The sequence below is a fragment of the Mustela nigripes genome, chromosome 11 (genome assembly GCF_022355385.1).
Source record: "Mustela nigripes isolate SB6536 chromosome 11, MUSNIG.SB6536, whole genome shotgun sequence".
In the NCBI taxonomy this organism is placed as follows: domain Eukaryota; kingdom Metazoa; phylum Chordata; class Mammalia; order Carnivora; family Mustelidae; genus Mustela; species Mustela nigripes.
The window spans coordinates 6,549,177-6,563,537 of NC_081567.1; the positions used below are offsets into that span (position 1 = coordinate 6,549,177).

Below are 14,361 nucleotides of genomic sequence, written 5' to 3' on the forward strand. Positions count from 1 at the left end.
GAGGGTTGCTGGGAGGAGGGGGGTTAGGAGAAGGGTGGTGGGGTTATGGACATTAGGGAGGGTATGTGCTTTGGTGAGTGCTGTGAAGTGTGTAAACCTGGTGATTCACAGACCTGTACCCCTGGGGATAAAAATATATGTTTATAAAAAATAAAAAATTAAAAAAAAATTAAAAAAAGAATAAATGTATAGATGTGCATGCTTTAGAAAGTTGAACCAGTACTATAGTGGTTCTAACAAAGGTAGTGACACCTTTGCACCACCTGATCTCTTTCTTAGTTTTCTTCCTCATCTTGGCAGAGATCATCCCCTTGTAACTCTCAGAAGAATGACACAGAGGAATAAATTTTTCTTAAGAATGTGTCTGTCTGAAAATATCTCTGCTCTATCCTCTTGCTTGATGGATGATTTGAGCATAGACTTCCAGGTGGTCTAGAACTTTCTCTGTGAAGTTGAAGACATAGAGACTTGTCTCTAGTATCATTGTTGAGAAGATTAGTACCCTTCTGGTTTCTGATTCTTTGTATGGGACCTACGTCTTGCTCCCCTCACTCTCTTTGCAAGCATTTGGGATCTTCTTTTTGTCCCTGGTGTTCTGAAAGTTGATTACAGTGTGCCTTCATGGATCTGCTGTCATCCATTATGCTAGGCAGAGGTGTCCAAGAAGCCTTTCAGCAATGAGGTAAATGTTCTGTATCTGCATTGTCCAACATGGTTGCCTCTGGCCACATGAAGCTACTGTGCCCTTGAAATGTGGCTGGTGTGGATGAGGAACTGTATTTCTGATTTTATCTATTTTTAGTAAATCTAAGTCTAAATGTAACATGCCACATGTGTCTGGGGGCTGTGTATTGGACAACACAGTGGATTGGCCTTTCATTCTGGAGACTTGTTCCTCAATCTTGGGAAATTTTCTTGAATTATATCTTTCATTTTGTCCTTTTATTGTTCAGAAACTCCTATGGTCAGATAATGGGACTCCTTTAATTATTCTCTAGTTTTCCTACCTTTCCCCTATCTTTTTTTTTTGGAGTGAATTACTCACATAAAATTAACCTACTAAACATGCCTTTTTAAAAAAATTTATGTTGTATGTTTTTTTTTTAATTAAATTAATTAATTTATTTTCAGAAAAACAGTATTCATTATTTTTTCACCACACCCAGTGCTCCATGCAATCTGTGCCCTCTATACTACTCACCACCTGGTACCCCAACCTCCCACCCCCCTGCCACTTCAAACCCCTCAGATTGTTTTTCAGAGTCCACAGTCTCTCATGATTCACCTCCCCTTCCAATTTACCCCAACTCCCTTCTCCTCTCTAACACCCCTTGTCCTCCATGCTTTTTGTTATGCTCCACAAATAAGTGACACCATATGATAATTGACTCTCTCTGCTTGACTTATTTCACTGAGCATAATCTCTTCCAGTCCCATCCATGTTGCTACAAAAGTTGGGTATTCGTCCTTTCTGATGGAGGCATAATACTCCATAGTGTATCTGGACCACATCTTCCTTATCCAGTCGTCCATTGAAGGGCATCTTGGTTCTTTCCACAGTTGGGCCACCATGGCCATTGCTGCTATAAACATTGGGGTACAGATGGTCCTTCTTTTCACGACATCTGTATCTTTGGGGTAAATACCCAGGAGTGCAATTGCAGGATCATAGGGAAGTTCTATTTTTAATTTCTTGAGGAATGTCCACACTGTTCTCCAAAGAGGCTGCACCAACTTGCATTCCCACCAACATATCTTTATTTAAAGTTTTGCTCTGTTTTTCTGATTGACTTATTTTTATTTTTTGTTAAAATGTCTATACTGCCTAGAGCAATCTAACTTTTAATGCCATTCCAATAAAAATTCCACCAGTATTTTTCAAAGAGCTGGAGCAAATAATCCTAAAATTTGTATGGAATCAGAAGAGACCCCCGAATCACTAAGGCATCACGTTACCTGATTTCAAGCTTTATTACAAAGCTGTGATCACCAAGACAGCATGGTACTGACATAAAAACAGACACATGGACCAGTGGAGCAGAGTAGAAAGCCCAGATACGGACCCTCAACTCTATGGGCAAATAATCTTCGACAAAACAGGAAAAAATTTACAGTGGAAAAAAAACAGTCTCTTCAATAAATGGTGCTGGGAAAACTGGACAGCTACATGTAGAAGAATGAAACTGGACCATTCTCTTACACTGTACACAAAGATAAAGTCAAAATGGATAAAAGACCTCAACGTGAGACAGGGATCCATCAGAATCCTAGAGGAGAACATAGGCAGTAACCTCTTCGATACCAGCCACAGCAACTTCTTTCAGGATATGTCTCCAAAGGCAAAGGAAACAAAAGCGAAGATCAACTTTTGGGACTTCATCAAGATCAAAAGCTTCTGCACAGCAGAGGAAACAGTCAAGAAAACAAAGAGGCAACCCACGGAATGGGAGAAGATATTTGCAAATGACAGTACAGACAAAAGGTTGATATCCAGGATCTATAATGAACTCCTCAAACTCAACACACACAGAACAGACAATCATGTCAAAAAATGGGCAGAAGATACGAACAGACACTTTTCTAATGAAGACATACAAATGGCTATCAGACACATGAAAAAATGTTCATCATCACTGGCCATCAGGGAGATTCAAATTAAAACCACACTGATTGGGGCACCTGGGTGGCTCAATGGGTTAAAGGCCATGATCCCAAGGTCCTGGGATTGAGCCCTGCATCGGGCTCTCTGCTCAGCAGGGAGCCTGCTTCTCTTTCTCTCTGCCTGCCTCTCTGCTTACTTGTGATCTCTGTCTGTCAAATAAATAAATAAAATCTTTTAAAAAAACCACTTAAGACCCTACTTATTTCTTTCCCAGAACTGAATATTTTGTTTTGCACATACATATACATATATCCTCCATCACTGCATGTATTTGTTTGCTTGTCTAAGGCCTGTATCCCAATAATAATACAGGCTCTGTAAGGGCAGGACTGTGTCTCTTATTTACGAATGTATACTCAACACCTAACATTGTGCTTGACATATGGTAATGGCTTTTTAAATATTCATCCAATAAATGGATCTTAGAAATAAAAAAAAAAAACTACTTTGATTCACTTATTTATTTATTCTTTTTAGTTCCAGATAAATAGGTCAGTTATTTGTCAGTTGCATATAATACCCATTACTGATTACATCAAGTACCTTCCTTAATACTTACCACCCAGTGACCCCATCCCTGACCCACCTCCCCTCCAGCAACCCTCAGTTGTTTTCCTATGGTTAAGAGTCTCTAAGCGTTTGTCTCCTCTTAATTTTGTCTTATTTTATTTTTCCCTCCCTTTCCCTATAATACTCTGTTTTGTTTCTTAAAGTCCACATATGAATGAAACTGTATGATAATCCCTTCTCTGATGGACTTATTTTGCTTAGCATAACACCCTCTAGTTCCATGCAAACTCAGATGTCCATCAATAGATGAATGGATAAAGAAGAAGTGGTATAGATACACAACCACACACCAAAAGGATGGAATCTTACATTTCCCTCCTTGATTTCTTTGCATTAATATTTATTTTTTAAAACAATGTGTTCAAATCAAGTGTGTTATTTGTATAATTACTGATAATTTGGCAATTTTACCCTTAAATGGAAAATGTCACTCTCTTCTCTGGTCCTAGTCCTGCCTGGGAGTCCAACGGAATTTTCTCAAACACTGTGTTGGTAAAGAGAGAATGAGTTGTCCTTACTCCTACTGTTTGGTGCTTTTGTAGTTTAAGTTTGCTTGACCCACAAGGCCTTATGCTTATGGATCTGTTTAGAGAAAAAGTCTGCCCACTAGGAAAGGAGGACAAATGGGTTCTCATCCTAGAGTTTCTTTAGATCCTACAGAGGTGGGGAAAAGTGAGGTGTGGTTGGCTTGCTCTTTGTCCTGTGTTTACACAGCTAGACAGACACTGCAGGCTCCAATTAGAATCAGGGAAATGAAGTTTCTAAACATTTATGTCCTCAGTGGATCCTCATCCTCACGTGGAAAAAAAAAAGCCATTTACACATAATCGATAAGGAAAAAGGTCAATAGTCCACATCCAGTGAACTCTCACCTTTTTGTTATGTTTCATTTAAAACTTGAACTCATGTCTTCTCCTCCTACTAAAAGAAATGGCATTGCATCATTTGGGGTTACTCTATAACTCGTGTCCTGTCTCAGCCACCAGTTGAACGGTTTCTGAGTTCGGATTCAGTGAATCTTTCTAAGGGGCCTGTGTGGGTCAGGTATCTGGCTGGGCAAAGTCAACAGATAAACCAAATACCATTACGTTACGGCAGGTTTTGATTTATAACTTGATAGTTGTGTGGTTATTTGTTTAGTGTCTCTCATCTCTTTAGAGTGTCAAGTTCATAAGGCAAGGATTTTGACTTTTTAATATTTAGTGCTTGGCCCATGGACTGAACGCAGCAGGTATAGAACCCAAGCAATCCTGAATGACCGTGGGAGAGGAGCACACCTCCTCCAATGGCAGGAATGTCCACGGACCTGTCACTTACCTCACCACTGCCACACCAGTGTCAAGGCCCAGCCAACAACACTTAGATACCATCTGGTTATCCAGAAACGGCAAGATCAAGTTTGGCCTTACTGAAAAGAATGGGAGCTTGATTGCTTAGGAACAGACACATAATCTTGCTTTCATTTTTGTATACTTGAGATTGTGACCTGTGAAATTTGAATGTAATGCACAAATCATTCCAGAACAACACTGGTTCCTCTACTATGAGCAGTTCTCTTGGCTAGTAGAAATCAGGCCCAGCTTCTGAGAAGAGGTGCCATATGGGCTCACGATACAAAGAGATGGGACTATTAGACAGCCAGGACTCATTGCATCACTGACATTCTGACAACCTGTCCATCTACACTGATATCTGAGCCTACATCTTCCCTGAATGGTAGTTGAGATTCAATTTTGACCAATATCTAGGAAGACTGAGAAAGCAGATGAATCTTCCACTGTTGAGGAGGATGCATAGTTCCTTTTCTTTGGCTGTACATAGCTATCTATTATATTCTTCTATTTTCATCTGGAATCATGTCTGAGTCTTAGTTATATTTCTACCCCACACATTAGAGCAGAGAATGGAAAGTACATGATGAGTATAGTGCAGGACAGAGTAGATGAGAGCCATGGGGTGTTTGGGGTGTTCTTCTGACACATGGTGTCTTCCTTTACACCTTCTGTACAACTCTGAGGATGCAAGTTTCCTCATGTCAGGCGTTCCCTTCTTGGGAAAGGTGGGGTGCAAAGATCAAGCCTCTGCTATCCCCTTGCAGACAAGGCCATTTGCACTGGGTTCGTGCTGGTTGCATATCAGCCCCCAGCAAAAACTAGCCTATCACTGTTGGGATAGATCCATCCAGTGTTGGGCAGGTGGTGAGGTGACAAAGGCAGATGGATGCTCAGATTAGACTTAGTTATGCAATCATCATAACTGAGTATGAATTTTGGAGAAGGATGAAACCACATTAGTTTCCACAGTTGCCTGATTTTCAAGTAAAATAAGAAAGGCTTGGTGTTGCTCGCCTGAGTGGCTCAGATGGTTAAGTGACTGCTTTCAGCTCAGATCATGATCTTGGAGTCCTGCGATTGAGTCCCACATGGGGCTCCATGCTCAGCAGGGAGTCTGCTTCTTCTGCTGACCTCTCTCCTCTCATACTCTCTCTCTCATTTTCTATCTCTCAAATAAATAAAGTCTTAAAAAAATAGAAAGGCTTTGTGTTTAGATGAGAGAAGTAACATGTCTAGATTATCAGATGACAGGAATCTCCCTAGTTTGTGTGTTCTGTGTACCTCTCTGCTGGGGAGGATAGGGAGGGAGATCCCACCCAAGAATACCCTTACTGCAATCCTGAATAGCTTGTGTCTTCCCTGCTAAGATGAGATGGAGTAAGAACTGTTCTGAAAGACCCCCAGGGAAGCTGCCTGTGGGTCACCACGAGGTTAGGGATCTAGGTGCAGCCTAGGTCACGCTATTTCCTGGAGTGACCCTTATTGGGGAAAGGAAAGCACTGAATACTGATATTTCAGAGCACAGACATTTCAGTTTCTCTTCGAGTTTAATTATTTACACTATGTTCTTGTTATCAGTGGCTGTTGGAAACCCAATGCAGTCAGTAAGTCTCAGTTTCTGTATCTGTAAACAGGGATAATAGCATGACCTCATGGAATGGTGCCCAGTGAAGGTACCAAAAGGGGGCAGAAATATTTCAGAATTCCTGGGACTCTCTCTCTTACTATATCTGGGGATCATCTTCCAGCTTTCTATATCTGTCCTTTGTTGCTATTCAAAATTTCTCTCAGTTATTTCTTAATTTTTTTAAAAGATCTTATTTACTTGAGAGAGAGAGAGAGAGCACTAGAATGGGTAGATAGAGCAGCAGACAGAGGGAGAGAGAGAAGCAGACTCCCTGTCAAGCAGGGAACCTGATGTGGGGTTAAATTCCAGGACCCCAGGACCACAACCTGAGCCAAAGGCAGATGTTTATCCAGCCAAGTCACTAAGAGCCATTAACTATCTATTTGTAGGGCTCCATTGTCCCCTGGATTCCATAGGTATACCACATAATCCACAGTTTCTCAGGCCTTGTAGACAAAGAACATGGGTCACACTTATGATAATGAGCTGGTATAATTTCCAGACTATGTTCTCAGATCTTTCCCATTAGGAATGTCGCCTGGTCACCAAAGACCCACAGGCAAGGACACAGGGAGCCCAATAATTTCACCTCTACCAACTCAACTCCACCAACCTTTCTGGTTGTCCCTTGAGCTTATAGTGCTTCGAGGGGAAGTAGGTTCATAATGTTGATGAGTACACAGACTGTGCCCTTGAGGAGCTCTCTGTAAGGCTAATAGATGTCCAGGGCCTGGAAGGTAGAAAAGGTAATAATAGAAGTGGGACTGGGGGACAGAAATTTCCCAGAGGTTGAAGTGGTTATATCTGTTCAAAGATGCTGAGGAGGAAAGACTCTAACAGAGGGGATTCTATGGAGATAGGTTTAAAGGATGAGGAGGATCCTTGTGGAGGGTGTAAGGGGCATTTCTAGGCACAGAGTACTACATCAGTAAAGAGGTGTAGATCTATCCATTCTTGTTTGAAGGGTTTCAAGTATTTAGAGGTTCAAGGAGCCATGCTGACAAGGACAGGTTAGAAATCTAAGGACAGTGACTTTTTTAAAAATTTATTTGTTTGACAGACAGAGATCACAAGCAGGCAGAGAGGCAGTCAGAGAGAGGAGGAAGCAGGCTCCCTGCTGAACAGAGAGCCCCATGCGGGGCTCGATTCCAGGACCCTGGGATCATGACCTGGGCCAAAGGCAGAGGCCTTAACCCACTGAGCTACCCAGGCGCCCCCAAGGACAGTGACTTTAATGTTTCTGTAACCTTTGAGATAACTGATAACACTGAGTTGTTTATTGATTTCTCACAAGGTATGAACTCTCAGAAGGTCAGACTTGGAGTGTCCAGGATGCTTTGTCAGCACTCATGGCTGGGGAGAACCTGTGGGTGGAGCTCGGGTGGCCACGCTACTGGCTGTTGCTCCAGCCCCGCCCCCTTTTCAGTATATACATTCCAGCCTCACTGAATCACCGCTGGTGAGAGGGGAAGCTCCGCACCCACAAGCCAGCAAGGACTAACACACACTGCTGAACGGAAGCAGAGAGAATTCACAGAGGAAAAGTGGCCATGGACCTGATCCCAAGCTTTTCCATGGAAACCTGGCTTCTCCTGGCTACCAGCCTGGTCCTCCTCTATCTGTGAGTAACTATCCAGGCTCACTGCCTCTGGAAACCTGAACCTGGGCTGCTAATCGCATCTACCCCATTTTCCTTTTCTGCTTTGAGGATCAAAAGACTTAACAAAGGGGAAGTTGCTTAAGTGTTGGGCACCTCAAACATGTTAGGAACAGGTAAGGGGTTATTATTGACCTCACCATATCTGAAGGAGGAGTGGCCCCCTCACCCCAACTCCAATTGCTATAGCCAGGAGTTAGAGTGACATTATTTGCATCTAGGGATGAGCTTCTGATTGACTAGCAGCTGGGACCTAGACTAATCAATCATAATTCGGCAGAGGCAGAGTAAAATCACCAGGTCTGGTGCTCTGGGGTCCTCAAGCCCTTCCCAAACTGTGGGGATTCTGGAGGCTGAGGGAGTGGCTGGAGTCTTTGTCTCATTATTTTCACCTTCTCCTCTCTGTTCACTATGGAGAGCATGTAGAAGGACAGGGCCTGTGTCATTTAGGTGATTCCTGCTCCCCTCCCTCCACTGCCAAGCACGATGTACACAAGGCACCTGTTGCAACCAGACTTACAGGGCGGCTGAAAATGCCTCACCTTCCTCTCACAACTGGGCTCTTCCTTCTTTCCTGCCCTTCTCCTGGCCAGAGCCTCCTCCCCCCATAATATACGTAATATATAATATATACATACTATATCCCTAAATGAGCATCTTTAGAGTTGAGAAGACATGGCATATTTCTTAACATTTTATTCATCTCACCTTTTCTTTCCAGTCTCTGGGAGGGTTTGCATCGGTATAGAGATTTCTTTACTCATGATATGAAATCTGTCAGTGGACACAATGACCGAGCCCTGAAAGCCAATTTTAAATTGTTTTTACCTTTAAAACCTAATGGATTTTAAATTGTTTTTACCTTTATGGTATAGTACAGTAGGAAGAATCAAACCATCTATCAGAGGACTTCCTTTCAGTCGTGGGTTTTCCAGCATCATGGAACAGGTTGCAAAAGGGCATAGTTTCACAGTGGGGGTAGAGACAGACCGTTGATGTCACATTTGACCTCCATCTCAATTTCACATTCTTTAAGTGTAGGAAATCATGAGGATATGAACATATAATATGGAAACCTCATTTTCATTTCCTGAGAGAAAGGTTAGGAATGCCAGGTATTGTGGCAACACATATTCTGTGTGATAACATTTGGTGGGGTGGAGGGAGAGAGAGAAGACTACAAGATATATTTGAGCAAATCATAGCTGAGAATTTCCCTGTTCTGGGGAATGAAACAAGCATTCGTGTCCTGGAGGAAGAGAGGAACCCCCAAGATCAAGGAGGAAGAGATTCCTTTCATACAGAGCGAGGAACATCAGAATAATGTGAGACTTGTCCACAGAGACCTGGCAAGCCAGAAATGGATGACAAGACACATTCAGCATACTAAATGAGAAGAACATGGAGCCAAGAATACTTTTTCTGGCTAGGCTGTTATTTCGAATGATGGAAAGCTAAAGAGTTTCCAAGAACAGCAAAAACTGAAAGAATATGTGGCCACTGAGCCATCCCTGCAAGAAATATTCAGAGGGGTTCTACAAAAGGAGAAAGACCCCAAGAGTGATATAAAAAGAGAAATTTATGGAGACAATCTATAGAAATAAGAACTTCACAGGCAACATGATGACAATAAAATCATGTCTTTCAATAATCATTCAATCATGAATGGACTAATGCTCCCATAAAATGGCACAGGGTTGCAGATTGGATAATAAGACAGGACCCATCCATATGCTGTCTACGAAAGACGCTAAAAAAGTCTCTACAAAAGAAAGACTCTACAAAAGATTCTAAAGAACCTATAAATACTTCCAGACTGAAGGTGAAGGGATGAAGAACCATCTTTCATTCCAACAGACCTCAAAAAAAAACTGGGGTAGCAATTCTCATATCAGACAAATTATATTTTAAGCTAAAGACTGTGGTTAGAGATACAGAAGGACACTATATTATTCTTTTTTTAAAAAAAGATTTTATTTATTTATTTGACAGAGAGAGATCACAAGTAGGCAGAGAGGCAGGCAGAGAGAGAGGAAGAGAAGCAGGCTCCCTGCTGAGCAGAGAGCCCGATGTGGGACTCGATCCCAGGACCCTGAGATCATGACCTGAGCCGAAGGCAGCAGCTTAACCCACTGAGCCACCAGGTGCCCGACACTATATTATTCTTAAGGGGTCTATCCAATCAGGAGATCTAACAGCTGTAAATATCTGTGCCTGCAACTTGGGAGCAGCCAACTACATAAGCCAATTGTTAACCAAGATAAAGAGATATATTGACAATAATATGTTAATAGTAGGAGATCTCAATACTCCATCTCAGCAAGAGACAGATCATCTAAGCAGAAAATCAACAAAGAAACAAGAGCTTTGAATGACACACGGGACCAGATGGACCTCACAGATATATACAGAGCATTCCACTCTGAAACAACAGAATACTTACTCTTCTCGAGTGCACATGGAACTTTCTCCAGAATAGATCATATACTGGGTCACAAATCAGGTCTCAACTGATACCAAAAGACTGAGATTTTCCCCTGCATATTTTCAGACCACAGTACTTTGAAACTGGAACTGCATCACAAGAACAAGTTTAGAAAAAATTAAAACACTGGGAAGCTAAAGACCGTCCTGCTCAAGAATGTTTGGGTCAACCAGGAAATCAAAGAAGAACTTAAACAATTCATGAAAACCAATGGGAATGAAAACACTCCAGGACAAAACCTATGGGATACAGCAAAGGCAGTCCTAAGGGGGGAATATATAGATACTCAATCCTCACTCAAAAAACCCCAGAAAAATCCCAAATACAAGATCTATCTTTACATATTAAATAACTGGTGAATCAACAACAAATTCAGCCTGACCCATGCTCAAAGAGGGAAATAATTAAGATTAGCACAGAGATCAATGATATAGAATCCAGACATACAAAAGATTAATTGATATAGTTGAATTTCATTCTATTTAATAATAGGTTTTCTACTGAGAGAAGACTATTTACAGCATGTTCTTTCTGAACAACACAACAGGGTTGTTGGTTCAGCTTTTGTGACTATAAAGGTACATATCTAACCTCAGCCTTCTAGAGTAATGTTGGCATTATGAATTTGGTGTACCCATAAGTACTTCTATGGCCTAGATTGTATATTTTTTAAATACATTGACCCAGCATATTATTTAAACCTCTCTGAACAGGTGAGTAGTGAGACTGTGAGCCAGTACTGATGTGAGAAGCATCCAGGTAGGACTCTGGGATGGAGTAGGAGAATATTCCTCTTTCAGAGCAGACCTCTGAGAGATACTCCTTGATCCTGTCCTACAGAAGATTGTCGCGGGATCACAGGATTAGCATCTGCTAGAGGCCAAGAGAGAGGACCACTATATATATATATCACACTATGTGAGGTCTTACTGGAAGTGGATCTGTCCCTGGATACTGTCACCACCAGGCAAACAATCATATAGACTTAGAAGACACTGGTATGCCAGGTGTTACTGCCTATAGACAATACCTTCCACATGTCAGTGTAATGTAAAGGCAAGAAACATGAGTGGCTTTATTTTAACTCCCTCATTTGTACCAAAAGCAACATGACTTTACCAAGAAGAGGGAGACTGGAAACCATCAGAAAAATTTACCCAGCCCACCCTCTGCTCCTTCGTATGGAGCCATGTGAGTTTAGACACTAGACCACATCATTCCTTGGGTCACATCACTCACTTGCTTGGCCTCACTTGGGAGTTCATGGAGCATGTCAAATGTTCAGAAACAGGAATTGATAATTGGTGGTGGTGATGCAAGGAAGGAATGAAGGTGGGATGAGGCCACTCCAGGTTCTGGCAGTTGGTGTTCCTGCATCCAATTGTTCTGGAGGAAGGATCCAAACACCCATCTGTTCCTGGCTGAGGTGTCTCTGCTGGTTCCTCAAACCCAGCTCCTCTCATGCAATTTTGGGGAATTATTTGATTATATAAGATTTGCTGGATTTGTACAGAGTATCTGGAACCTGTAGTGCCTTTAAGGCTAGCCTCCAGAGAAGAGGAGGAAAGGTCTTAATTCTAATCTTGGAATATGGTATTATTACTCATTTTATGTTGCATAACACGATTGTGCTGTTGACTAGAGGTATCTGGACTTTGGAAGGTCCCTTATCAGTCAGCTTAAACACCTACAGGGCTTGTTGAGCCATTTATTCCTAACATTATTTTGTAGCACACTTTCCAAATTTGCCTCTATGAGTTTAGCTTTGTAGGCCTAGCAAGTTATGATTAAAATGGTTTCTGGAAGCTTCTTCCCTCAACCTGTCTTCTTCCTCCACTCTGCCATCTCTCAGCAATACGTAAGTGTAAGTCTTGCAAGGATCCAGAACACTAATTGTGGGATTCCACACATGACCCATGAAAGATGATTGTAGACAAGCCTGCTGTAGGGTGTACAATCCATAGTGAGTTTCTGAAACAGCTGATGCACAGAGTCAGTAAATGAACTGCTTTGCAAGTGACCATCTTGAAAAAAAAAATAGTATATCTGTTGATACACTGGTTGAAGGACAAGATGCCATAAGGGGAAGAATGGTTTGGAAACATATTATTTCCTTGCTGATTCTTTTATATGGTATTATTAGGGCACCTATAGGTCAGTCCTCTTCTCTGCAGCTCAAGAGAACCAGAGTGCCTGACAACAGAGACTTGGGTGGAGCTGAAAGCATCTCACTTTTCAATGAGCCCAGTGGAGCCTTGGAAACATTGTATAGAAATGAGAAAACTTGTTCAAGGTGTCTCAATGAAGATAGATTTAAGAAGGACCAGATCTCACATGGTTATAGGTCCTGCAAGGAAGGGAAAACACAAAAGTTTCTGAGCAAACTGCAACATACTTTCATGGTAGGTTCTCACAGACCCTCTATTATTGAGTGGATATAATTAAACAAAATCTCATTATCGGAACAGAAAGAAATTTTTCTTCTCCATAGAGAAAGTTATGGAAGAGTCATTTACTAAATAGGCATGAGTGAATTTTCTGGAAGAAATCAGCACGAGCCTTGAAGGAGCACTCAAGTGTGGAAACACTTATCAAGTCTTCACTTTAGGATTGGGACTGTGAAGATTTCAGCTGCTCTTACCCAATCATCATTATGTTTTGTAGGGCTTACAGTGGAGGTGGGAAAGGAGATGATGAATCAATATATTTATTGCCCTTGGAATTGCTCTTATTCTTGCCTATATGTTACCTCCCTCCCTTGCCTGCCCAGCTCTGTGTTAGTGACTGGCCAGCCTCAGCACTTATTCCACCATTCCTGTGACCTGGCTTTCTCTTTCACTTCATAGATATGGGACCTCCACACATGGACTTTTTAAGAAGCTGGGAATTCCTGGGCCAAAACCTCTGCCTTTTGTGGGAACTGCTCTTGCCTACCGTAAGGTGAGTGTTGTTTGAGCTCCCTCTTTTGCATCTTATATTTGCTAATCCTAGCTTAACTCCATAGTGAATACTCTCCTCCTTAGGAGAAGTACATAGGTTTCAGACTTCCCAGAAGTGGTGTCACAGGCACCACCTAGCATATGGCCCTATTCTCTGCTGTTTGGAGCCTCAGAGTTTGCCTCAGTGGGTAGTCCAGCTCTCTGGCTGCTTCATCCAAGGACTTACTGTTCTAGCTTGTGAGCATTGAGAAGAAGCTTTTATTTCTGGCAGGTGCAGATTCCCTGGAAGGCACCACCATACTTGGTATGAAGAGAAAAGTATGAAGAGGGTCCATGCTAGTGGTCCATTAAGCTGTGTATGCTAGAGTCAGACTTTTCTGTTCATCATACAAGCTCTGGGCAACATTTTGTCTTGCTGAATAGCTCTGGAACTTCGTTTTATTGGGCAGCCCAAATTCACCTTTGGGGATGTGCACACACTTGAACCATCTCAAGAATTGCCAACCCCTGATTCTTCTCCTACCCACTTAAGCCCCCATGTTGCATCACCACTTCCTCATATCAGGGAGATCATATGATAGTTGTCTTTCTCTGCTTGACTTATTCACTAAGCACCTGTACCCCTGGAAATAAAAATACATGTTTATAAAAAATAAAAAATTAAAAAAAAAAGAATTGCCAACCCCTGCAGTTATTTCTAAACTCTAACTCACCCATTGCTAATGGTGACATCTCTGGGGATTTGAGCAGTTGACCCAGAGCTTTCTGCTTTACTTCTCTACCTTCTTTGTTGGTACCTTTTGGGTGAGTTGAGCAGAGAGGAAGTTTTGCTGAGGGGAGATGGTGCTTGTCTATTGACTTCGTGTTTTAACATTTTTTTCTTTTTTTTTAAATTAAATTTATTGATTTTCAGCATAACAGTATTCATTATTTTTGCACCACACCCAGTGCACCATGCAATCCGTGCCCTCTATAACACCCACCACCTAGTACCCCAACCTCCCACCCCCCCACTACTTCAATCCCCTCAGATTGTTTTTCAGAGTCCATAGTCTCTCATGGTTCACCTCCCCTTCCAATTTCCCCA

At 41.9% G+C, this 14,361-nt stretch overlaps 1 protein-coding gene across 1 annotated transcript in view; it reads left to right on the plus strand.

The window, feature by feature from the left end:
- Positions 1–7,624: 7,624 nt before the first annotated feature.
- Positions 7,625–14,361, plus strand: part of LOC132026526 (cytochrome P450 3A12-like) — a 49,237-nt gene continuing 42,500 nt past the window's right edge. Inside the window, exons 1-2 of the mRNA XM_059414500.1 lie at positions 7,625–7,814; positions 13,182–13,275. Of these exons, the coding sequence (XP_059270483.1) occupies positions 7,744–7,814; positions 13,182–13,275 (165 nt within the window). The 5' untranslated portion in view covers positions 7,625–7,743. The remainder of the gene's footprint in view (positions 7,815–13,181; positions 13,276–14,361) is intronic.